Source organism: Lactuca saligna, chromosome 9 (genome assembly GCF_052625555.1).
Source record: "Lactuca saligna cultivar CGN05327 chromosome 9, ASM5262555v1, whole genome shotgun sequence".
In the NCBI taxonomy this organism is placed as follows: Eukaryota; Viridiplantae; Streptophyta; class Magnoliopsida; order Asterales; family Asteraceae; genus Lactuca; species Lactuca saligna.
In genome coordinates, this window is record NC_136425.1 from 175,574,492 (window position 1) to 175,600,067 (window position 25,576).

A 25,576-nucleotide genomic window follows, 5' to 3' on the forward strand; every position below is an offset into this window, starting at 1 on the left:
TAGGGAGTGAGTATAAGTTTCATGAGGGTAATGATGTTCAAGAGGAAGTAGAGGATATAGAGGTTATTAACAATGATGAATGGGATTCTATGGGTGAAGACTCAGACAATGATAGGAAAAGAAGGGAGATCATCAAACAGTTAGGCAAGGAGAGAGTGTGTTCTCATGGTGAAGTGCACAAGGTAGCCTTCCATGTAGGACAAAAATATAAATCAAAAAAAAGAACTAAAGGAAAAAATTTATAGGCATGCATTGGAGACTATAAGAAATATTTGTTTTACAAAAAATGACAAACATAGGTTGACATCTGTTTGTAAGGGAACTGTGGTAGTCAATGCAAGTGGGGTTGGTGGACCTACCACACAAAAGGTAAAGGGAAAAGAAGTAATTGAAGAAAAGGCCAAGTGTACTTGGAGACTCCACGCTTCTAGGTCAAATGATAATGAGTACTGGTTTGTAAAGACATATAATCGCAATCACATCTGCCTTCAGTCAATAAAAATCAAATCTTGCACTGCCACCTTCATTTCGAAACAGATTATGGATCAGATTGAATCAAATCCTGGAGTGCCAATTCGTGCAATTCAAGAGGAGCTACAGAGGAAGTATGAGGTTAGTATTTCGGGTGACAAAGTTTTTAGGGCTAAAGCTCTCGCAACAAAAATGGTGGTCGGAGACTATACAAAACAGTATGCAGTTTTAAGAGATTATGTGTTAGAGTTACAAGCAACAAATGTGGATACAACTGTATAAGTTCAAGTGGAGTCTGAGCCTAACTGTAACAACTCAACCAGGCAATTCAAAAGGATGTATGTGTGCTTAGGAGCTTTAAAGAAAGGGTTTAAGATTGGGATGAGGGATTTTTTGAGTTTGGATGGTGCAATCATGAAAGGACCAATCCCAGGTCAAATTCTTACAGTTGTTGGGCTTGATTACAATAATGGAATCTATCCCCTAGCATATGCAATTGTGGAGACTGAGAACACCGATAGCTGGAAATGGTTTTTGGAATGTCGTGGAGATGACTTGGACATGCATGCTAACTCAAACTTCACATTTATCAGTGACACACAGAAGGTACTTTTATGGTTAACATATTTTGCTAGACAACTAACTTATACTTATATACTAATTTAGCTATTTCCTTCATGTAAACAGGGTCTCATACCTGCTATTGCACAAATATTTCCTTGTGCTGAACATAGATATTGTCTAAGGCATATCTATGAGAATATGAGAAAAGTATGTAGGACTACGGAGTACAAGGAACATTTGTGGAATTGTGATAAAGCCACAACAATCCCGGAGTTTGAAACACTGATGAGAGAGTTCAGATCCTATGACGTGGAAGCATATGAATGGCTTATGAAAATCCCTCCCCATCACTGGGCTAGAAGCCATTTCTTAGGTAATTACTTATTTGTATAATTTTATACATTTTCATTATTTCCCATTGATTTTGCTTACCAACATGTACTATATAATAACAGGTAGGGCAATGTCAGATATGTTGTTGAATAATTTGTGTGAAGTTTTCAATAGTAAGCTCGTAAAAGGAAGGGATAAAGCAATAATAACCTGTTTGGAGTTCATAAGGGAATATCTTATGAAAAGAGTTTGTAATGTGATGAAGGTGATAAACACATGCACAGGTCCACTAACACCTACTGGTGAAAGGTTGTTACAGGCAAACATATTAAGTGCTTCACAATACATTGCAAGATGGAATGGAGTGAGTAAGTACCAGGTTAAAGGGTCATGTGTCACACCCCAAAACCGAGAATGGCAGAAACGTTCTGGGGCAGAGGACGTCATGTAAAGTATCACAACACAGTAATAGTAAACAAGCAAACAACAGCATCCATTGCATTAAATATATAATTTTAATACAAGTGTATTCTGTACAGTTATAGACACCAAAAATAATGTAAATCAAAATAAAGAGATGAGTCCTGAACGCGCTCCATCTTCTCAAAAGCTGGTCTCGGTACCTGTCTACTCATAACCTGAGAATACAAGTTATTTTGAAAGAGTTTATCAGCATTTAAGCTGGTGAGTTCCTAAGTATTTTAGTGTCGGTGTTTGTTATTAAAACGTTTGAACATGTCTCAAGTGTAAGTTTGTAAAATATATATAGATGCTTGTAAAAGTTTGAATCTCTCAAAAAAACCTATATTTTCTATTAAAAGTAGCCTTCTACCAAGGCGTAACTGTTTTGTATGTTTGTTTATCGTAAGAGTGTGTAATTTTCCAAGTGTAACTATCATTATCAAAATATAGTTTATACATTATTGTTTAAGTGAAATAGTCACTAAATGTATATAAAGGATAAATTACTGTAGTACTGTAGTATTGTATTATAAGAACTACTGTTGTACTAACTATCTTAAACCGCATTTATATTAAGGTATCATGTGATTAATTGTAGCATACTATCGACTGAGTAACAATGACAAATGTAGGTCATAAAAAGGTATGATGTTTGGCACCTGCAAATCTGCAGGTCCGGCTGTAGCTTGCAGCAAGGCGTAGGATAGTCAATCCAGTATAGATCTATACGCAAACTCACGCTCTCCCTCCAAGAGACTCTGGTTACAACTCGGGCCATGACATTTAAGGCATGCACCGATACAGTGGATCACATTTATGTAAGTGTATGTATGTATATGTAATGTATTGTTCCTGTTCTAGTATCGTTGTATATGTTCTCTTCCTAGTATAGTTGTATGTGTTCTCTTTCTAGTATAGTCGTATATGTTCCCTTTCTAGTATAGTTGTATATGTTTTCTTTCTAGTATAGTTGTATATGTACTCATAGTAATGTAATGTATATGTTCTCATAGTGATAAGTATTGACTCACGAATGAACTGACTCATTGATCTAGCAATAGTATAAGTGTAATCCTGTGTTACCCCGATGGTAACTTACTAATGATGTAACTGATAAGCATGAATATGGAAGTACTTTTATGTCTATATATGCACCTATGATATATAATTAATATTGAAATGACCCTCGGACGGCTACCCGACATCCCACCAGACCACATCCAAATCGAGGAAAAGGAAATACGGCGGATGGCCTTCCTAAGCCTTTTAAACATTTCTTATATATCTATGCATATATGGACATGCAATTTATAAGAAGTATAATAAAGTTTAAATAAAAGTATTTGATAAGTAAAAGAGTTTGTAAAACATTTTGAAGTAAAACAGTTTGATAAACATTTTGAAACAGTGATGAAATCATTGGTTTTGTAGTTATTAATCACAGGTGATTGATGTAATAACTATAAGTATTCAACTTGTATTTCCCCGCATAAAAGTATTTAAAACATTTAAAAGTATTTCAAAGGTTAATTAAATGGGTATAAACTCACGTGTAGTGAGTCGTTCTGATGACAAAGTTGGATATGATGCTAGGTGTCAAGTGGTGACTTGAGTACACACGCGAATCCTATTTAGCATATATTGGCACATGTATGGATATAATTAGTGTTATGAACAACTAATTGATGATTTTGGGACCTTCTTAGGGACTAGTAAACACTTATAATGAAGTGTTATAATCATATATGATTGTATGAGGGTTTATAAGGCTATACAAGAGCGTGTATGGCCAAAATACACACTATATGTGTGTGTGCGGCTAGGTGTGTGGCCTAGTGTGCTGCCAGCACTTGTGTGCAGCCATGTGTGCTGCCAGATGGTGTGTTCTTCCATGTGTGAAGCCAGATGGTGTTCTTGGTGTTCTTGGTACCTTTTTATGAAGATCTTCAAGGAGAATGGATGATACTTGAGAGGATTTCGTGTTCTATGCTTGAAGAAATGAAGGAAGTGTTCAAAAATGATTCAAGTGCGGTATATATATATATATATGGAGTGTGTGGTTGGGAAAGGTGTGAGGCCGCAAACAAGAGTGTGTGGCCGCATACTCCATGTGTTGGAGTGTTTGGCCTAGTTTTGATTCCTACACTTCGAGTTAACCCTTATTAACACTCCTACCTTGATTTTATCACATTTAGAATGCTTCATTAGACTCTAGAGGCTACTACTGTATAGTAAAATAAGTCTAATATTGGAAAGAATTGAAGAGTGCATGCGAGAAGTTTTTCGGGTTGCCACATCATCCCCCTGTTAAGGGAATTTCGTCCCGAAATTTGAGTTTAAGTTACTAGATTATTACAAATAACTAAGTAAAAAGATGAGGATATTTCAGTTTCATCTAATCCTCGCGTTCCCAAGTGAATTCCGGCCCACGCTTGGCGTTCCAGCGAACCTTCACAATCGGGATACGGCTTTGCTTCGTCAGCTTGACCTCACGGTCCATGACTTCTACGGGTTCTTCCACGAAGTTTAGGCTCTCGTTGATGTCAATCTCGTCGATTGGGATTACAAGAGTCTCTTCAGATAGACACTTTTTCAAGTTGGAAACGTGGAAGGTAGGATGTACGTTACGAAGTTCATTCGGTAGATTGAGTTTGTAAGCCACTGGGTTGATTCTTGCGAGAATCTCGAAAGGCCCAATGTACCTTGGATTTAGCTTTCCACGCTTTACCAAGCATATCAAGCCCTTCCAGGGTGAGACCTTCAATAAAACGCGGTCACCCACCTGGAATTCCAATGGTTTTCTACGTTTATCGGCGTAGCTTTTCTGTCAGTCTTTGGAGGCTTTCAATCGTTCGTGGATCTGAACGATCTTCTCCGTCATTTCCTGAATGATTTCAGGGCATGTGAGAGTACTGTCATAAGTTTACCCCTTAGCCAACTGGGTGTCACCCACTTCAGCCCAGCACAGAGGGGATCTGCACTTCCGGCCGTAAAGGGCTTCAAATGGGGCAGCCTTGATGCTCGTATGATAACTGTTATTGTAGGAAAATTCGATAAGAGGTAAATGAGTATCCCATGCCTTCCCAAAGTCAATCACACAGGCTCTCAACATATCTTCCAGTGTTTGGATGCTCCTCTCACTTTTTCCGTCGGTCTGTGGATGGTAGGTTGTGCTCATGTCCAGCCTTGTTCCCAGGGAATGTTGTAGTGATTGCCAGAATCTTGAGGTGAACCTACTATCTCTATCGGAGATAATGGATATAGGAACACCATGTATTCGCACGATTTCCCTAATGTATGTTCTCGTAAGTTTCTCCATCTTGTTAGTTTCTTTGATAGGCAGGAAGTGTGCAGACTTGGTCAATCTATCGACGATGACCCATATGGTATCAATTCCACCCGTTGTCTTGGGCAACTTGGTTATGAAATCCATAGTGATCCGCTCCCACTTCCATTCTGGGATCTCTGGTTGTTGCAGTAAACCAGAGGGTTTCTGGTACTCGACCTTGACCTTTGTGCAAGTTAAGGCATTTACTTACGAAGGTAGCAATCTCTGCTTTCATATTAGGCCAGCAGTATAGCTTTTTAAGATCCAGATACATCTTATCTAAACCTGGGTGGACAGAATACCGAGTGTTGTGCGCCTCGGTCATGACCAAATCTCGGAAACCACCGTGCTTCGGGGTCCAGATCCGGTTCATGAAATATAGGGCTCCGCCACTCTTGGCTTCTAAGTTCTTATCCATTCCTCTGAGGGATTCATTCGCTACATGTTCAGGTTTCATAGCTTCAAGTTGCGCCACCTGAATTTGTTTAGACAAGTGTGAATGGATAGTCATTGTCAATGACTTGACTCTTCGACCAGAATATTCCTTCCGACTTTGGGCGTCCGCTACTACGTTGGCTTTACCCGGATGATAACGAATGTCGCATTCGTAGTCATTGAGTAGCTCGACCCACCGTCGTTGACGCATGTTGAGTTCCTTCTGATCGAATATGTGTTGTAAACTCTTGTGGTCAGTAAAAATAGTGCTTTTTGTGCCATACAAGTAATGTCTCCAGATCTTCAGGGCAAACACAACTGCCCCAAGCTTAAGATCATGTGTGGTGTAGTTGACTTCGTGTGTCTTCAGCTGTCTCGAGGCGTAGGTGATGACCTTACCCCATTGCATCAGGACACAACCGAGCCCTTGGTTTGACGCATCACAATAGACCACGAAGTCTTCTATCCCTTCGGGTAGGGATAGTATTGGTGCGGTGCACAAGGCTCATTTGAGCGTTTGAAATGCTCTCTCTTGTTTCTCTTCCCAATCGTAGGCCACGCCCTTCTGGGTCAGTGTTGTAAGAGGTTTCGCAATACTGGAGAAGTTCTGTATGAATCTGCGGTAGTAGCTAGCAAGACCTAGAAATTGACGAATTTCAGTAGGCGTATTTGGTGCTGACCAGTTCTCAATAGCCTTAATTTTGGATGGATCCACGTGGATTCCCTCTTCGCTTACCACATGTCCTAGGAATTCGACTCTTCGGATCCAAAATTCACATTTCAAGAACTTCGCATAGAGCTTCTCCATTCGTAAAGTTCTTAAGTCGTAGGTGATTGCCATGCTCTTCCTTACTCCGGGAGTAGATCAGAATGTCATCGATGAAAACAATTACGAACTGATCCAAGTAAGGTCGGCATACTCGATTCATCAGATCCATGAAAACTGCAGGTGCATTGGTCAGTCCGAATGGCATCACCACGAACTCGTAGTGTCCGTAACGAGTCCGGAAGGCTGTCTTTGGAACATCCTCCTCTAGCACTTGTAATTGGTGATATCCGGATCTCAGATCAATTTTGGAAAAATAATTCGCCCCTTGGAGTTGGTCGAATAAATCGTCGATGCGAGGCAGAGGGTAACGATTTTTGACCGTCAGTTTGTTGAGTTCCTTGTAGTCGATACACATACGGAATGATCTGTCTCTCTTCTTAACAAATAAGACTGGTGCTCCCCAAGGCGAGAAGCTTGGTCTTATGAAGCCTTTGCTGAGCAGTTCGTTAAGTTGACTAGATAATTCCTACATCTCAGTTGGTGTTAATCGGTATGGCGACTTAGCTACTAGGGTAGCTCCTGGAATTAAGTCGATTCTGAACTCGACCTGTCGTTGCGGAGGTAATCCTGGTAGCTCTTCTAGAAAAATGTCGGGGAAATCGCTCACTACTGAGATGTTCTTTAGTTCCTTCGTTTCAAGGCTTGTGTCGACAACGTGAGCAAGGAATGCGCGACATTCCTTACGTAGATATTTATGTGCTTGGATACTGGAGATAATACGAAGACTTGTTTTGGGTTTGTCACCATAGACTATAAGAGTTTTGTTAGACGGAAGGTTTAGACGGATTGCTTTCTCAAAGCACATGATGGCGCGATGAAGACTCAACCAATCCATGCCGATGATTACGTCGAAGCTTTTAATTGAAACCGGCATGAGGTTGATTGGAAATGAATGGTTACTTAGAGTTAAGGTACAACCTAAGTATATGCTCTTGGTGCTTTCAGTTTTCCCATTAGCCATTTCTACCGTGAATTGTTCTTTAAGTGTGTGTGGTTGATGTTTAAGTATGTGAGTAAATTTATGGTTCACGAAGCTTCGCTCCGCTCCACTATCGAACAGAATGCATACATAGGAGTTATCGAGAAGGAACGTACCAGTCACCACCGTCGGGTCAGCAACCGCTTCCCCATGGCTTATTGCTAGTACTCTCCCTGATCCACCTGCATTCTTTGCTTTGGGGCAGCCCCTCTTGTAGTGGCCTGCTTCACCACATCCATAGCAGGTTGGTCTCGCGCTTGAGCCAGGGACTTGAGTGATCGGTCTTGCCGGAGACCTACAAAAACGGACAGTGTGTCCTTTCTTGTCGCAGTTAGAACACTGCATTTCACGGCAGGGGCCGTTGTGGTGGAAGTTGCATTTGTTGCACTTAGGCAAACTTCCTGCATACTGCTTCACTGAAGCAGTAGCAGCAGTAGGGATTATTGTAGCATGTACAACCACAATTTGCTGCTTTTTGGCAGCTCGCTGCTTCTTCTTGTCATCCCAGAACTTCCGCTTAGAGTCAGCGGGTTTGGAGGGTTCTGAGACGGCTTGAGTTGTTATCACTGTTGGGGATTGGGTTCCATTGTTGATGAGTCGTTGTGCCAGCCGCTTGGCACTATCGAAAGTAGTAGGGTTTGATGATGGAACATTTCCTTGGTATGGAGGCACTAGCCCCCAGATGTACCTTTCGATCTTTTCCCTTCAGTGGGAACCATATTAGGGCAGAGAGCCACCAGTTCACTGAACCTGGCGGTATAAGCGACTATGTTGGAGCCCTTCATGGTTAGGCCCCACAGTTCTTGCTCCAATTTCTGGATTTCGCCCCTCGGGCAGTACTCCTCAATCATGAGGTCTTTCATTGTTTCCCAGCCCATGTCGTTGGCTACAACGAGGGTTAGGGCTTTAACGTGGTTGTTCCACCACATCAGATCTTTTCCTTCAAAGGTGCAGGCGGCATATTTAACCTTGCTCGCCGCAGGGCATGAACAAATTTCGAAGACCGATTCAGTCTTTTCGAACCATTGCGAGAGGGTAATGACTCCGCCGGTCCCATAAAAGGACTTCGGCTTACAGTTGGTGAAATCCTTGTAGGAGCATTCTATCATGCGCACATGGATCTCAGCATGAGTAGATTCAACAAGGGTTCCACCTTGGTTGTTGTTAGTTGAGTGATACTGAGCCATGGCAGTTTCCACTGCCCTACCGCAGCATTCAGGGCCGCAGTATCGATGACCGGAGGAGGAGGTGGTGGAGGTGCAGGGTTATTCCAGGGAGATTTGCGAGGAGGCATCTTTCAGCTATAAGTTTATAAAGACAGATACAATAGTAAGAATCAATTGTAAGCAAGGTGAGAGTGACTCATGGACTAAATAGCCATAGTCCAACAGTTGAATGAGTGTACGAATTGAATTCACAATAGGGAAGAATAGTAGGAAAACGCAAGTGCAAGGATTTTCTCGCAGATTAGTTAGCTGTCAATATTACTGGTATTATTGATGTAATGGGTTCCAGGGAAAAATTGACCTAACAGTAGGTCTTACATTATACCATACAGAAAATTTTGACAGTTACTAGATTCCTAGTTAGCGTACTGAGAGTTAGGAATATTTTACATACAAGCGTTACCACAAGTCCAGATACTAAAGGGTATTTCTTAATTCAAAAGACAAGATGTACTAGACATCTTCTAACGACGACAGGAATTCCTAGGGCGAATCCTCATATCTGCCAATTGACGAACCACTTCTCGGAGGTGTCGTTCGTGAGCTCTTTGGCAAACTCGAAGTTCTGCGATTTCGGTGGTTAATTGTTGTTGTAGTGCGTCATTGGTTCTCTTCGTCCCTTCGAGCGCTTCTTCTAGATGTCGAATGCGGATGGTATTAACGCCTGAGTTGGCATCAATTTCTATGACTCGGTCGATGGCTGCTCAACCTTGCTCGACGTTTCGAGCAATTCTACGGACCATGACGGGCAGAGCTCTATTCGCATAACCACCTTTGCTAACGTTGTAAAAGCTTCGGTCCCCAAAGTAAGGTAAGGGTTGCCCCTGTTCGTCGCTCCAGCGATTCAAGTTGTTTACCCACAAGGGAGTGGGACCTGGAAATGCTGGTCGGGGATCGTTGTTCGGGGCTTAACCTACGGGAGGTAGATTGTTGACTTCCGGCTCAGAGTCAGATCCATCTGAGAAGCCTTCTTCTTGATGATCATCCAACGGGATTTGGTGCTCATCATCGGACTCTACTTCGAGCCATCCTGCGTTGTCTTCATTTGGGAAGTACGGGTCGCCGTGATGAAATCCAGCCATGATATCTACGCGAGAAAAGGGATATAAGAATCTTTTATAAATAGGCGTACTAAACTAAGATATTTATAAGATGATCTTCATCAGTTATGTCAATACTTGTGTAGTGTATACCACTTATATGAAATTAGAGTAGGATAGCCATTCGAATAAGTGGCCCTAACCCCAAATCCACAACCAAACAAGGAACAGGAAGTGAGGCAAAGGTCACAGATTCTGAGTCTATAATACTTAAATTTCATATAACCTTAGCGTACACACTTAACAATTATTGACCTGCTTGATAGAGACCCTTTCTAGTTCTCAGGTATGTAGTTATAGTAACCCAAAATACTCCTATAGTATTTTAGACTTCTGTTCTGTCCTAATGTTCTTATCATAGTAGTGTTGGTAAGTTTTTAGACTTGTTAACATATCACAACCATTCTAGGGCATATGCTAATCACTCCTCAGACCAGCATAGTTGATCAGGCTATGCCATTCCCAAGACTGGCCATACATCCCCTAGCTTACCTGTGATATTTAACAATCGTAATACTTTTGTTCTTGTCATTGTGACACTGGTTTTAGTATGAATGCAGCCTAGTATACTTAATTAAATATTTTTGGTATTCAATGTATAGACTCTTGGTCAGAGTGTTTTAATCCCAAATGGGTTTATAGTTTAGTATATCTTTTATGGGTTGATATACTTAATTCATTATAAACAATGCTCTGATACCAATCTGTCACACCCCAAAACCGAGAACGGCGGAAACGTTCTGGGGCAGAGGACGTCATGTAATGTATTACAACACAGTAATAGTAAACAAGAAAACAACATCATCCATTGCATTAAATATATAATTTTAATACAAGTGTATTCTGTACAGTTATAGACACCAAAAATAATGTAAATCAAAATAAATAGATGAGTCCTGAACGCGCTCCATCTTCTCAAAAGCTGGTCTCAGTACCTGTCTACTGATGACCTGAGAATACAAGTTACTTTGAAAGAGTTTATCAGCATTTAAGCTGGTGAGTTCATAAGTATTTTAGTGTCGGTGTTTGTTATTAAAACGTTTGAACATGTCTCAAGTGTAAGTTTGTAAAATGTATATAGATGTTTGTAAAAGTTTGAATCTCTCAAAAAAACCTATATTTTCTATTAAAAGTAGCCTTCTACCAAGGCGTAACTGTTTTGTATGTTTGTTTATCGTAAGAGTGTGTAATTTTCCAAGTGTAACTATCATTATCAAAATATAGTTTATACATTATTGTTTAAGTGAAATAGTCACTAAATGTATATAAAGGATAAATTACTGTAGTATTGTATTATAAGAACTACTGATGTACTAACTACCTTAAACCGGATTTATATTAAGGTATCATGTGATTAATTGTAGCATACTATCGATTGAGTAACAACGAAAAATGTAGGTCGTAAAAAGGTATGACGTTTGGCACCCGCAGACCTGCAGGTCCGGCTGTAGCTAGCAGCAAGGTGTAGGATAGTCAATCCAGTATAGATCTATACGCAAACTCACGCTCTCCCTCCAAGAGACTATGGTTACAACTCGGGCCATGACATTTAAGGCATGCTCCGATATAGTGGATCACATTTATGTAAGTGTATGTATGTATATGTAATGTATTGTTCATGTTCTAGTATCGTTGTATATGTTCTCTTCCTAGTATAGTTGTATGTGTTCTCTTTCTAGTATAGTCGTATATGTTCCCTTTCTAGTATAGTTGTATATGTTTTCTTTCTAGTATAGTTGTATATGTACTCATAGTAATGTAATGTATATGTTCTCATAGTGATAAGTATTGACTCATGAATAAACTGACTCATTGATCTAGCAATAGTATAAGTGTAATCCTGTGTTACCCCGATGGTAACTTACTAATGATGTAACTGATAAGCATGAATATGGAAGTAATTTTATGTCTATATATGCACCTATGATATATAATTAATATTAAAACGACCCTCGGACGGCTACCCGACATCCCACCAGACCACATCCAAATCGAGGAAAAGGAAATAGGGCGGATGGCCTTCCTAAGCCTTTTAAACATTTCTTATATATCTATGCATATATGGACATGCAATTTATAAGAAGTATAATAAAGTTTAAATAAAAGTATTTGATAAGTAAAAGAGTTTGTAAAACATTTTGAAGTAAAACAGTTTGATAAACATTTTGAAACAGTGATGAAATCATTGGTTTTGTAGTTATTAATCATAGGTGATTGATGTAATAACTATAAGTATTAAACTTGTATTTCCCCCCATAAAAGTATTTAAAACATGTAAAAGTATTTCAAAGGTTAATTAAAGGGGTATAAACTCACGTGTAGTGAGTGGTTCTGATGACAAAGTTGGATTTGATGTTAGGTGTCAAGTGGTGACTTGAGTACACACGCGAAGCCTATTTAGCATATATTGGCACATGCATGGATATAATTAGTGTTATGAACAACTAATTGATGATTTTGGGACCTTCATAGGGACTAGTAAACACTTATAATGAAGTGTTATAATCATATATGATTGTATGAGGGTTTATAAGGCTATACAAGAGGGTGTATGGCCAAAATACACACTATATGTGTGTGTGCGGCCAGGTGTACGGCCTAGTGTGCTGCTAGCACTTGTGTGTAGCCATGTGTGCTGCCTGATGGTGTGTGCTGCCATGTGTGCGGCCAGATGGTGTTCTTGGTGTTCTTGGTACCTTTTTATGAAGATCCTCAAGGAGAATGGATGATACTTGAGAGAATTTCGTGTTCTATGCTTGAAGAAATGAAAGAAGTGTTCAAAAATGATTCAAGTGTGGTGTGTGTGTATATATATATATATATATATATATATATATATATATATATATATATGGAGTGTGCGGTTGGGAAAGGTGTGAGGCTGCAAATAAGAGTGTGTGGCCGCACACTCCATGTGTTGGAGTGTTTGGCCCAGTTTTGATTCCTACACTTCGAGTTAACCCTTTTTAACACTCCTACCTTGATTTTATCACATTTAGAACGCTTCATTAGACTCTAAAGGGTACTACTACATGGTAAAATAAGTCTAATATTGGAAAGAATTGAAGAGTGCATGCGAGAAGTTTTTCGGGTTGCCACATCATGGCATGATCAACATGTTGTGGACATGGGGCAGATGACTTGCAGCTGTAGGAAATGGGAGTTGATAGGCATGCCTTGAAAGCATGCAATTGCAACAATCAATGAAATGGCAGACAATGGTGAGCAAGTATGAGAACTGTACACCTATGTGTATAAGGTGTATTGGCTAGAAACATGGAAAAGCATGTACTCTTTCACAGTCGACCCTATCAAAGGAAGGAGCATGTGGCCTAAGAGTGATTTTCCAACAACCCTTACCCCTCCACCACACCATAAGCAGCCAGGAAGACCAAAAAAGAAAAGGAGGTAGACTGTTGACGAGAAGAGTGTAAGCCAAAGTCAGAAAGAGAACCCACAACAAGGTCAATGTGAAAGTCAGAAGCTAACTAGGAAATTTGTGAGTATGACATGTAGTAAGTGTAAGAACAAGGGCCATAACGCCAGGACATGCAAGGGTAAGGGTAAGGGGGGGAATGGAGGTGCCAGTCAAGCAAATGAAGTTTGAAGTGTTGCAAGGGTAGGCTACTAGATTTTGTGTTTTATTTGTGGTTGTAATAGTTGGTAATGTTTTAAAACTCTAGTTATTAAGTAATATTTATGCCCTTTTGAACTTGGTTATGTAATGGTTATGCACTTTTGAACATGGTTATGCAATAGCTATGTAATTTTGGTATTGTTTAATGGTAATGTTGCAAGGGTAGGCTACTAGATTTTGTGCTTTATTTGTGGTTGTAATAGTTGGTAATGTTTTAAAACTATAGTTATTAAGTAATATTTATGCCCTTTTGAACTTGGTTATGTAATGGTTATGCACTTTTGAACATGGTTATGCAATAGCTATGTAATTTTGGTACTGCTTAATGGTAATGTTTGGTTTTTTTTTTGTTAAAGCATCTATTGGTAATGTACTTTCTGGTATTCTGTTATGGTTAACATCATAGTCAATATTTAACATTTTTAGCATTGCACCATACACTATTATCATAACCATTTCAACTGAGATAATTTATAACAAAAACTACTGAGACAATTTATAACAAAAAACTAACACTTTCATTAAAACAAGTTACCATTGATAACCAAAAACTAACACTTTCAACTTACAACTTATAACAAAAACTAACATTTCCAGCTTACAAAAACCAACACCAAAACACAACATTACAACAATCTTCCAAAAAGTACACCCTAACATGTAAGCCCTAATTCCTAAAGTAGATAACCAAAAGAAGCATAACCCAGCTTATAACCAAATACATCTTGAGTTTTGTTGAATCACGTTGCATATTTCCCAAATCCAGCTCATGCCTGTTGATTGTTCTCAGCAATCCTGGTATTATAATTGTCGATCTTTGACACATGGGGGGGTCAACCCACCCAATAAATCCACATTTTGAATCCTACAATTATACAGAAAAGTGGATGGATTATTAAATCAAAATCGTTGACCTAATTTTGCACATTGTTACCTGTTTAGGGCATGCAAAGAAACGACGACCAGAGTTTAAATCTATCCAGGAGGTTCGCACAACAACATCTCTTCCACAAAAAATATAGTTGTTGCACCATTGTGAGTGAACAAAGAAATTGATCAACCAAGAAAGAGTAAGAGAGAAAGATGCATTGTCTGAATGAAGATGAAAGAGAAGAGAGATGTTGTGGGTTGGGTCTTAAAGGAGTTTTCAAACCACAGGGACCAATAGATGAAAAGACGAAATTACCCTCCCATGGAGAGCACGTGCTATACTAAACGGAAGGAAATAGACGGGAGTTAACTCCAGGGACCAAAACCACAAGAAGTTTCATGTTTTGGACCAACCATGCAACTTGAAAACATTTTGAACCTTATCCACAATTTTTGGATAACCACAGGGACAAAAAATGCAGTTTTGTCTATGTTTTATGTGATATGTGTTATGTGTAAGTAAATGATCTAGATAACGGTAGAGTAATGTGTATGCTCACTAAGCGTTATGTTTACCCGTTGTTATTTAACATTTTTCAGGATCATCAAGTTTTTAATAAAGAAATGAGATCGGTGTTACTGTAAACGACATTCTCTCGAATACTTATATATAAAAAAAATGTTATGTATTTAAAACTGTGATGTTTTTGCTTCCGCTAATGTTTCCTTTCAAATAATAATTTATAAGTAGGGTTGAAAGTTTTTGATAATCTTAATTATGGTTTTCAAAGGGTAACAACTGGTTTTATTTTATGAGGATTTAATATTATACTTTAAATATAAAAAATTGGGTCGTTACAAATTGTAACATCCCGGAATCGCAAGAGTAGAGTTGAAGGGTTAAAAGTGTAAGTTTTTGGAGGGCAACTCGGTGAGTCCATGGATGGACTCGGCGAGTCCGGTCGCGACTTTGGTTGCGTGTCAAGTGGCCTACTCGGCGAGTCCAAAGATGGACTCGGCAAGTAGGTGTTGAGTGGAGAAAACCCTAATTCTCGGGGTTGAGCCTTATATAAAGAGCATTATGTTTCCTCCCCAGCCTCTTTATCACCCCCTTAAGTCCCAGAAACCCTAAAATCGTGGAGAAGCACCATTGTTGAGTGGATTGGAGCTTGGAGAAGTAATTGTTGAAGAAAGTTTGGAAGTTTGAAGGTGTGGAGCAAGGGGCTTTGCTTGGTTTCGAGTTCCTTGCAGATTGGGGCATCCTTTGAAGGTAAAATCTGGTTCTTGAGCTGCTTTTGTCTAGATTCTTCACTTTTGGGGATGTTGAGATCACATCTTTTGGTGTTTTGGAGTCTAGAGGTTAGATCTGAGGTTGCTACCTCAGATCTGGAATGGAGAAGGGTTGGAATGCCTGAAAGTCCCTGTGATTGAGTATGTAGTGAAGCTATCTTGTCCCAAACCTTATCCCTAATGTGTATAATGCCTAGATCTTCATGGATTCACGTAAAGTTTGCCACTTTACGTGATGGATGAGTTGTAGGAGGCTAGATCTATGTTTTGGATCAATTGCATGGCCTGAGATGCTTCTGTATGGATTCAGACCGGTGGTACTCGACGAGTCACAAGGGTGGACTCGACGAGTTGCTTGAAGATGAGCTGGAACTCGACGAGTTGGATGAACAACTCGGCGAGTAGGTTGAAGATAGCCTTAGACTCGGCGAGTCTGTTCTTGGACTCGGCGAGTCTTGTCGAAGAGTCCCAATAATTTCTGGTTGAGTTGAGAATCGGTGAGTCAAGGGATGACTCGTTGAGTTGGGTGCGAGTAGACTCAGAGTGGTTGGACTCGGCGAGTCTCGGGATGACTCGGCGAGTCAGGTCGCGGATTGAGGGAAGTTCTGAACTTGGAGACTCGGCGAGTCATGGGGTTGACTCGGCGAGTAGAGTCAGTCAGGGGTTGACTTTGACCTTGTCCAAGGGTTTACCAGTTGTCTTCCAGGGGTATTTTGGTAAATAAGGGTATATATTGAATTGAGTGTTTTGGTGTTCAATGGAGGAGTTCGTTTCGGAGTTCGGAGCAGCGGGATCTTATCCTTACAGCCGGCAGTTTCGAGGTGAGTTATCCTCACTATATCAACAGGGTCTAAGGCACCAAGGCCGGCCCTTTACTGGATTGAGATTCGGATATGGTTATTATGTTATTGTTTGGTATGTCTGCATCCTGGTAACTAGGATGGTATATGTTGGAGACCTAGTTAAGGTCCGTTTCCCAATATGTAGAATGATGCTATGCTAGTGACCGGTTAGGTCGGTAACCTGTTTAGGGTGATGATATGCTATGTGCTCTGCTTGCTCGGTTTATTGACTATGACTGTTATATGATTGTATGTTATGTGCATATGGTTGTTTGGACTGGAGATGGGTTGAGGCGGGTCCTGCTTTGTGTTGTAGGCCAAGATACTCGGGGCGGACCGGTTATTCCGAAGGCCCAGCGAGCGGTCCGGATAGGCTGTAGGCCCCACAAGGGCGGACCAGACGTGCCGAGGCTCGGAGAGTGGACCAGACCGACTGAAGGCCCGATGCTGGCGGACCAGTCACATTGTAGACTCAGAGAGTGGACCAGGTGGGTTGAAGGCCCGATGCGGGCGGACCAACCACACTGTAGACTCGAAGGACATGATTAGACTCGGAGAATGGATCCGGTGGACTGAAGGCCGGATACGGCGGGCCAGTCACACAGTAGTCCCGATATGCATGGCTGTTCTATGTTCTGTTGTGTTATGTATGTTTTATATGTTATGGGCCGGAAGGCAATATGTTTGGGACCGGAAGGTCTTAGCCTGGAAGGGCATATATGTGGTTGGTATTTTGGGGGTATCTCACTAAGCTTTCGGGCTTACAGTTGTGGTTTAATGTTTTTCAGGTTTTTCAGGAGACTGTGGCAAGGCGAAGGCGTAATCGTACCGCTCCTCATGATTTTGTAGCAATGTGATTCTGTGAATACTCTAAATGATTTGTATTGAAAACCTTTTTGTAAACAATTTAATGAAATCGGGTTGTTTTCGAAAAATTTAAATTGGTTGCATTTTTCGATCGTTACACAAATTTAGATATAAAGGAAAAATATTTAAGAAAATGGAAAAACAAATTAAAATGATAGATTAGTCTTTTGAAGTTTAACGGAGACTAATTCTGCAAACAAACTACCACAAAATGATCATGAAGTAAAAAAAAAAAAAAAAAAAAAAAAAAAAAAAAAAAAAAAACGAAATTTTGATTAAACTTCGAAAAAAATACATACTAGAACCGTTTTTGCAGTTTTGTCTAAATTAAATCTGTAACTTTTGATAAAATAAAGAGGTCATTTTCATAAATTTTGTATATACATATTTTAAGATTTAATATGATTAGAAACATCAAGGGGTGTAACTTTCAACTTGTAAGTGTAATTTATCAAAAGGGAAAAGGATAAAGTCGTCAACTAAGGCATATTCTTTTACGTGACTTCAGAAAAACTCCTATTAAATATATATTTTTTTCATGGTTTTTTATATAATATTTATATTTATATTGCCTCTATGTTTAATTATTTGTTACACAAAATTATATTTATAATCCAATCACCAGGGATACGAATAGAATACTCATAAGAAAAATCGGTGACTCCGTCTTTTTTCTCTGTCACTTCCGCATTTCGTACCAGCATAAGTTCATCTAAACACACACAGATCCCATTTTCTCCTCCACCGACTTCCCTCCGACCGATCTCTCCGACTCCTTCACCGTCATCGGAGGTAAGTTCTTGATTCAATCGCTCTTCCTTCTCACCAGTATGTATTTAATTTCAACAACTTCGTCTATTGATTGCGTTCGTCTATAAACCCTAATGTTTTCAGTACGCCTCGTTATATCTGTCTGTGATTAGAGGTTACGGTTTGTAAATAGCGATGGAGAATTACAGATCTGCTTTTTAGATGTTAGATGCGCCTTTTTGGTTATATTTGATGTTAATTTTTGTTGCCGTGGTGGATTTAGTCTCGAGTTATTCGTAAGAAATTTCTTAAAGAAATTCAAGTTTCAGCACTAACCAATGATTATTTAGGAACATCACTACGAAAGATGCATCGTTTTCTTCGATATATAGCATGATAAAGTGCATTTTTCATGATCAAGAGTTAGTTATAGCGACTTACTCGTACATTTCAATGTAGCTTGACAATATTAACTCGAGTGAACTGAACCCTAAGCAAACCAGCAATGATAACTGGCATAACGTTCAAAATCTACGTGCAACTTTAATTTTTGAACTGCATTTACCATTTTTAAGAACAATTTCTTATAAATCTGGGTTTACCTTGGCTTCTAGACATCTATCATTGTAACTAGGTGTTCTTCTTTTGATTTGTAGGGTTCTGAGGCTAAATTTCCATGGAGGGTGTTGGAGGTGGTGATGGTACCTCTGCTGCATCTTTGGATCAATGGAGGCAGTTTTCAAGGCTTTTCCAGATTTACCTGGATAAAACTACCCCACATGCAGTTTATAGATGGATTGGAACTGCAGCTTTAGTGTTTCTTTATGCACTGAGAGTTTATTATATTCAAGGGTTCTACATTGTTAGCTATGGTCTTGGAATCTACATACTGAACTTGTTGATTGGTTTTCTATCACCACTTGTTGACCCTGAACTAGAACCTTCTGATGGTCCTCTGCTACCTACAAAAGGCTCAGATGAATTCAAGCCTTTCATCCGACGGCTACCCGAGTTCAAGTTCTGGTAATATTTTCACCCTTTCTTGTTCCTCCTCCTCCTCCTCCTCCTTCTCTATCTTTTTGTGTGTATCCTTTTATTCTTCTTTTGTGGTAAAATAAGTTTAGTGTTACAGCTGATTCTTACTGACTTGATATGGTTATCTATACCCATATCAAGTAATTAATTTTAATCTTGTTTTAATGAATTTCCAGGTATGCAATCACAAAGGCTTTCATCATATCATTCTTGATGACCTTCTTCTCCATGTTTGATGTTCCTGTTTTTTGGCCAATACTACTTTGTTATTGGTTTGTGCTCTTTGCCCTTACAATGAAACGCCAAATCATGCACATGGTCAAATACAGATATGTCCCTTTCAATATTGGAAAACAGGTAAAATATCTAAATTTTTATCAAAACAACTTTTAATCATTTGGGTTAAATACAAATTGGAAGTTCAATGCTATGATATGCAATGATTTTAACGGGTGATTGTTTGTGATATGCAACAGAAATATGGTGGTAAGAAATCCTCAGCAGGTGGTAGCAGCAGTGGCTCACGTGCAGACTGAAGGGTAGAAAGGGGAAAAAAGGAGGAAAGTATGGTGAGGACTGATGTAGAAGAAGAAAGAAACAAGATAATGAAGTGAAAAAAAAAGGGTAATAGGTGTAGATTTATATGATATGATATGATATGATAAGATTCTATTCTTAATGTACAAACATGGGAGTATCGTGTGTTGCTTCATTTACATATGCGCTTGTTTTTTGGTATTAAAAATTGATCACATTTTCTCCTGTTAGGTCCTTTTGTGATATGTTGATTTATTTTTTGTAAAAAATTTCAGTTTTTAACAGATGATTAGTTAAGTGTTATAGTTGTTCAATTTAGGCTGCTAAGGGCTATTTAAAGAGAACCGTTTTTTTTTTTTTTTGGTAATCATGGAATATAGCCCTATATGTTGATGTGTATGTTAAACAATAAGTGTCCTATTTTTTGTTTCTATGCATATTTCTATTTAGATTAAAATAGTGTCAATCAACAGATGAAAATAAAAATTAGTGGTATTCATTCATGTCACTATTTTATAAGAATAGGAAGACAAATAAGAAGTAAAAGAATATTTATTTTTTTATAAAACTAAAATACAAAAAAAAAAATGAAAAAGAAAAAATCAATTGAACAATTCGATTTTAACACAACCGGGTCGTCTTTCCGTGGCAATAGCGTAAAGAGGTCAATTTGGTACTGCCCCAAGGTATATTAAAAACAATTATTTATTAAAATTTAAAACGTGACTAGATCTGATAAAAGCATCACATGGAAAAAAATGGAAAACCCACCAAAGTCCAATAGAAATGCTACAGTTAAATCTTTGATTTGTTATTATAATGCCAGATCTTGACACACCAATTCGTCAAAGAGTAAACAGACATTTTATATATTATATCTTTATATTTCTTTTCTTCAATTTGTTTATGATAATTGCAGTGTCTTGTGAGTATTTGTTTAATCTATCGATAACACATTAGTTGTGTTAATTTAAATGGGTTATCTGTTTTATTTTACCTATCTAGTTAATAGTATCTTGTCATAAATCATAGTTATGCACTAGAAAACTGATTTTTAATATTAAGAAACGATTTGATTATCAATAAAGTAATAAAACTAACCACACCGGTGTCAATTATTAAAACAAAAATAGTTTTATTTATTTATTTATTTATTTATTTTTATTATTTTTACTTTTTTTTTAATTTTACAACGAACTAGCAAAAAGTTTTTCAATTTCCAATTTGGTCGATAACCATCAATTTCGAATGAAGGCTTCAATATGAGGATGTGCACTGTGAAGTAATAAATTGGTATACAAATTTTGGGAACGATAACCCGATTAATAAATTGGTATACAAATTTTGATACTTTTCCAAATATATTTTTAGGTAGAAGCAATCCAAATGGATAATGCAATGCATGCAACTATCCCGACCTAAGTCAATCTCACAGTCCAGCTCACAACAAACGTTGAATCCGAAAACTCATGACACAACCAACTTTCGTATTCATATCCGCCAACAAAATAATGATGGTCAGATGTAAAGAACACACGACATGCGAATTTGCCGAGTTGCCCTTACACCCATAAATAAGGCTCTAGGGTCCATCCAACCTAGGCCACACGAGGGATAGCAAACCTCTACTCATATACGTGAGGATTATCTAGAAATCTGCTCACAAACAAATAACAAGCAACAAAAAACTATCTATCGGGTACTTAGGACCACAAAGTCACACCCATCCTACCATGATATACACATATGGATGCTCAAATCATTTTTCCAAAAATAAATCCTTTTTTGATTTAAGCATCAAATCGTTCTCAAAAGTTAAATTTCATGAATGCACATATAGTTCACATAGCAATCAATGTTTACACAAAATATCATGTAATAATAAAAACCAACAAGGTTTATCATATCTAAAAAAGTAAGATAAGGAATGTATTCCTGGAGGTTTTAAAACAGGAAGTCAATAATATATATATATATATATATATATATATATATATATATATATATATATATATATATATATATATATATATATATATATATGTATGTATGTATTCTTACTATCAAAGAATAAGATAAAGCCCGTCAATGCAAAACATTTCCAAAACATGCCCTTTATTTAATTAAGGATGTCCTTGAATTACAAAATATAGTATCAAGTAGAAGAAAACATATAAGGGATACATAAAGTCGAATTCATATTTATATATGTTCTTTTACTTCAAATAATTGGAAACACATATAACATAATTATATAGAGGGGACAGTATTCCAAGGTAAAAGTACTCACCTCAGTCCATTGCTAGAAATGCTAAAATCTTCTATATTTGAATTACATCACTTGAAGCTCCAAACAGTCCCAATTTAACTACCTAGAATCGTCACAAAGTGTCAAATGATTAAAATACCCTTCAATTGGTCAACTCCCCATTCTAAGCTCAAAATACTCAAATAATCTAAGGTGAATTTAGGATGCCAAAGGAGACCAATGGAAGGACTTAAACTTGAAACACAATAAATCACAAAGATAAAATGGATTAAATCGAGACCAATGGAAGGACTCAAACTTGAAACACAATAAATCACAAAGATAAAATGGATTAAATCGAGAACGCGTCGTGTCTATAGAACATATTACATATTAGGTCTTTTTCTCATTTAGACATCCAACTTTAATTAAAACCCCAAAATGAATTTAGTGACTCAAAAGACTTCACATGAAAGTTTTAACATTCCAAATGAAGTTAATAAGGATCCCTAATGGTTCGTTTCCTTGGAATACCAACATCAAATTATTACTTAACCTTTACGTAGAAGATTATTGAGCGTAAAAGGCCCAATTTACATACAAATCATTACTTGTGATTTACAAAATTAATAAAAAGGAACAATACCAGTAACAAGATTCAAAATACAAGATGTGTAGATAAATAAGGTGTTGGGACCTTAATCATCCATTCACATTGATATGTTATATTCCTAATCAGCATAAGATTTAATGCCAAAAACTAGACATGAATGTCAAATTATAGCAATGTACTTACGTTAGAGACAAAGATTAGAGATCATTCATGTTTAAGATATTCTTAAATCGCCCTTGATGCAAAGGTGCACCAAAATACATAACTTCACCACGGAACAAGGATTATAGATCGGAATGGAATACATTATCTAAGCATAACATTAGACTCACATAATTGTTTAAACCATGGAACTTGATCTAAAACACTTAGGGTTCGAAAATACCCAAATCATAACATAGAAGCTAAATTTGAATCAAACCCTAAAAATCTTACATTAGTCATGAATTAACGAATGAGTTATGGATTTAAAGTAACATAAGCAATCTAATCACAAATTCAAGCTCGTATCATTGCTTGGAATCAATGAACCCTAGAATTGAAAATACCTAAATTATCACCATTGGAGCTAGAACTTGATTCAAACATGAAATCTCACCATAAGCCAAGGGTTGACAAATGGATCATGGATTGAAGGGAATTGTCTAATCTAACCAAAAGCTTAAGCTCATTTCATTTCTTGGAGCATCATGCTTGGTTTTAAAGAGAAAGTGCTTGAAGACCCATCAAAAATCCTCCAATATCACAAATCTCACAACCATTTGTTGGTTAGAGCTTAGAGATGGATCAAGGAGTGAAAGTATAACATTAATCTCATTTGAATAACACAATTGGAGTATAAATTTTGGATTTGAAATACTATAAAACCATAAATCGAATTTGAAAGAAAATAGGAAGAAAACTACCTTCCAAGAAATGAGGAGAAGGGATTTGAGCAAGGATTTCAAGCCTTAAAACTCCATTAGATTGAGGTGGAAAAATCGAGTTCAAGGGGAGGAAATGGTTAGAATCGATTTGGGGGAAAAGGGAGAATGAATGAGAAAGAGGCTGAAAAAACGTTGTTATATTCTCTTTAGCGCCAAAAACACAGTGCGTCGACCAAAGGTCGTGACATGTCCCGCAAGTTTTCAAAGTTGATAGTTTTTTCCTTTTTTCCTAAAATCTTTTATAAAATGGCCCCTAAGCTCACCTAAAATTCACATTAGCTCAAAATGGTCCTTCTTTATCTTAACTTGTACAAACTCGATCCTATATGTTTATTTAGTCAAATTCTCAGGTCAAACACAAGTTTCTCTAAGTTGACACTATTGGTCCCCTTTTTACAAAAGTCTTATTTAACACCAAATTTTCTTTCATATATATATATTATATATATATATATATATATATATATATATATATATATATATATATATATATATATATATATATATATATATATATATATATATATATATATATATATATATATATGAGAGCGTTCAATTGAGAACATTTCTTATTTTGAGAACATTTGAGAACAAATTTGGACTATACAAATTTATAAAATTAAAATCATCAAAAAATATTAATAAGTAAAAAAACTAAAAAAAACCCCACTCACCACCCAAACAACACCACCACGACTACCCACTGCATGCCACCCGCCACCACCGCCACCCACATCCACTACACATCAGCACCACCCATCACCACCGCTTCCACCAATCACCTACGAAAACCACAACCTACCACCAACCACGACCACCATACACCACTACCACCACCCATCACCACAAACCACCAACACCCATCACCACCACCTCCACCCACCACCGACCACCATCACCACCACCAAACACCACCATCCATCACCACCGTTACATCAATACTGCTCCCATGCATGTGATTAAAGCATCATAGTAAACTACAAAGTCATTAACTCCCTCTAGCAAAGTCAAAATCGGTGCCTCGCATAACCGTTGTCTAAGGGTCTCGAAAGCTGCCTGCTGCTCAGGCCCCTAGCAAAATACCACCAACTTCTTGGTCAGTGGGGTCAGGGGAACGACGATCTTGGAGAAATCCTAGATGAATTTTCGGTAATAACCCGCTAGACCAAGAAAACTATGAATCTCAATTGGAGACCTCGGAACCTCCCACTGCATCACAGCCTCAATCTTGGCCGAATCGACCAGAATACCCTTCTGGTTAACAACGTGCCCCAGAAACTACACCTCATGCAACTAGAACTCACACTTGGAGAACTTTACGGAAGGTCTCTCCCTCAGTCTCTCTAACACCTCCCTCATGTGCTCCTCATGTTGCTCCTGGGTCTTGGAGTAAACCAAGATGTACCGATCTAGCATCGGTCAACACACACAGTTCATGAGGTTCATAAACACAGCTGGAGCATTCGTGAGCCCAAACCTCATCACCATAAACTCATAATGGCCATAGTAAGTCCTAAAAGTTATCTTCTACACATCCGTGTCCCTGAATTGCATCTGTTGATAACCCGATCGTAGATCAATCTTGGAGAACCAAGATGTAACACCCGAAATCAGAAAGGCCAAGAAAAGAAAGGAAAACCATAAGTTTTAGGGGTCGACTCGTCGAGTCCAAGGAAGAACTCGACGAGTCGGAGTGGGTTCTGTGTCGCAGATTAAGTGACCGACTCGACAAGTCGGGGTTTGGACTCGACGAGTCTGGTCTGGGTTGGGAAACTCTAATTCTGGGACTTGGTACCCTATTTAAGCATATTATTCTCTTCCCTAGGGCTCAATTGCGGCCCTATAATCCAGAACCCCAAACCCTAGCCACCATATCCGTTTTTGGAGCAAGATCTACCCTTGGTGAAGTAATTTGAAGCCTGGAAGAGAAGAGTTCCATAGTGGTGCAAGAGGAGGCCTTGGATCCAAAGTTAGTGGAACTTTTTAGAGCATTTGGAGGTAATGAATCATTATCCTTGTATTTCTCCCTTCTAGATCCATCTTTCATGGAGTTTTAGGATTTCTTTGAGAGTATGTGATGAGAAATTGGTGCACAAGTTAGATCTGGAGTTGAAACTCCAGATCTGAGCTCTATTTGGATCAAAGATGCAGAAAGCTTGTTAGTTGCTATGCAAAAGCCATTCCCCATGAGTTAAGTTCCTTTCTAGCTTGTTTTTTGGTATTGTAAGACA

The 25,576-nt window shown here is 38.3% G+C and overlaps 2 protein-coding genes across 2 annotated transcripts; both read left to right on the forward strand.

The window, feature by feature from the left end:
* The first annotated feature begins 807 nt into the window (after positions 1-807).
* LOC145016958 (uncharacterized) lies at positions 808-18,380 on the forward strand. Its single transcript, XM_078975100.1, has 4 exons — positions 808-1,077; positions 1,159-1,408; positions 1,491-1,747; positions 18,267-18,380. The coding sequence occupies exons 1-4, from the start codon at positions 808-810 to the stop codon at positions 18,378-18,380; spliced, it is 891 nt and encodes a 296-aa protein (XP_078831226.1).
* Positions 17,887-19,785, forward strand: LOC145017125 (protein RER1B-like). Its single transcript, XM_078975202.1, has 4 exons — positions 17,887-18,025; positions 18,640-19,006; positions 19,195-19,375; positions 19,495-19,785. Exons 2-4 carry the CDS (start codon positions 18,660-18,662, stop codon positions 19,552-19,554), a joined length of 588 nt encoding a protein of 195 aa, XP_078831328.1. The 5' UTR covers positions 17,887-18,025; positions 18,640-18,659; the 3' UTR covers positions 19,555-19,785.
* The last annotated feature ends 5,791 nt before the right edge of the window (positions 19,786-25,576 follow it).

Bases quoted from the DNA above. Each gene is read 5' to 3' on its own strand.
- LOC145016958 (XM_078975100.1), top strand. From the start codon at position 808: ATGTATGTGTGCTTAGGAGCTTTAAAGAAAGGGTTTAAGATTGGGATG. The intron at 1,409-1,490 runs GTAATTACTTAT...ATATAATAACAG, and splicing joins GGCTAGAAGCCATTTCTTAG to GTAGGGCAATGTCAGATATG. The intron at 1,748-18,266 runs GTTAAAGGGTCA...TGGTGGATTTAG, and splicing joins ATGGAGTGAGTAAGTACCAG to TCTCGAGTTATTCGTAAGAA.
- LOC145017125 (XM_078975202.1), top strand. From the start codon at position 18,660: ATGGAGGGTGTTGGAGGTGGTGATGGTACCTCTGCTGCATCTTTGGAT. The intron at 19,007-19,194 runs GTAATATTTTCA...ATGAATTTCCAG, and splicing joins CTACCCGAGTTCAAGTTCTG to GTATGCAATCACAAAGGCTT. The intron at 19,376-19,494 runs GTAAAATATCTA...GATATGCAACAG, and splicing joins CTTTCAATATTGGAAAACAG to AAATATGGTGGTAAGAAATC.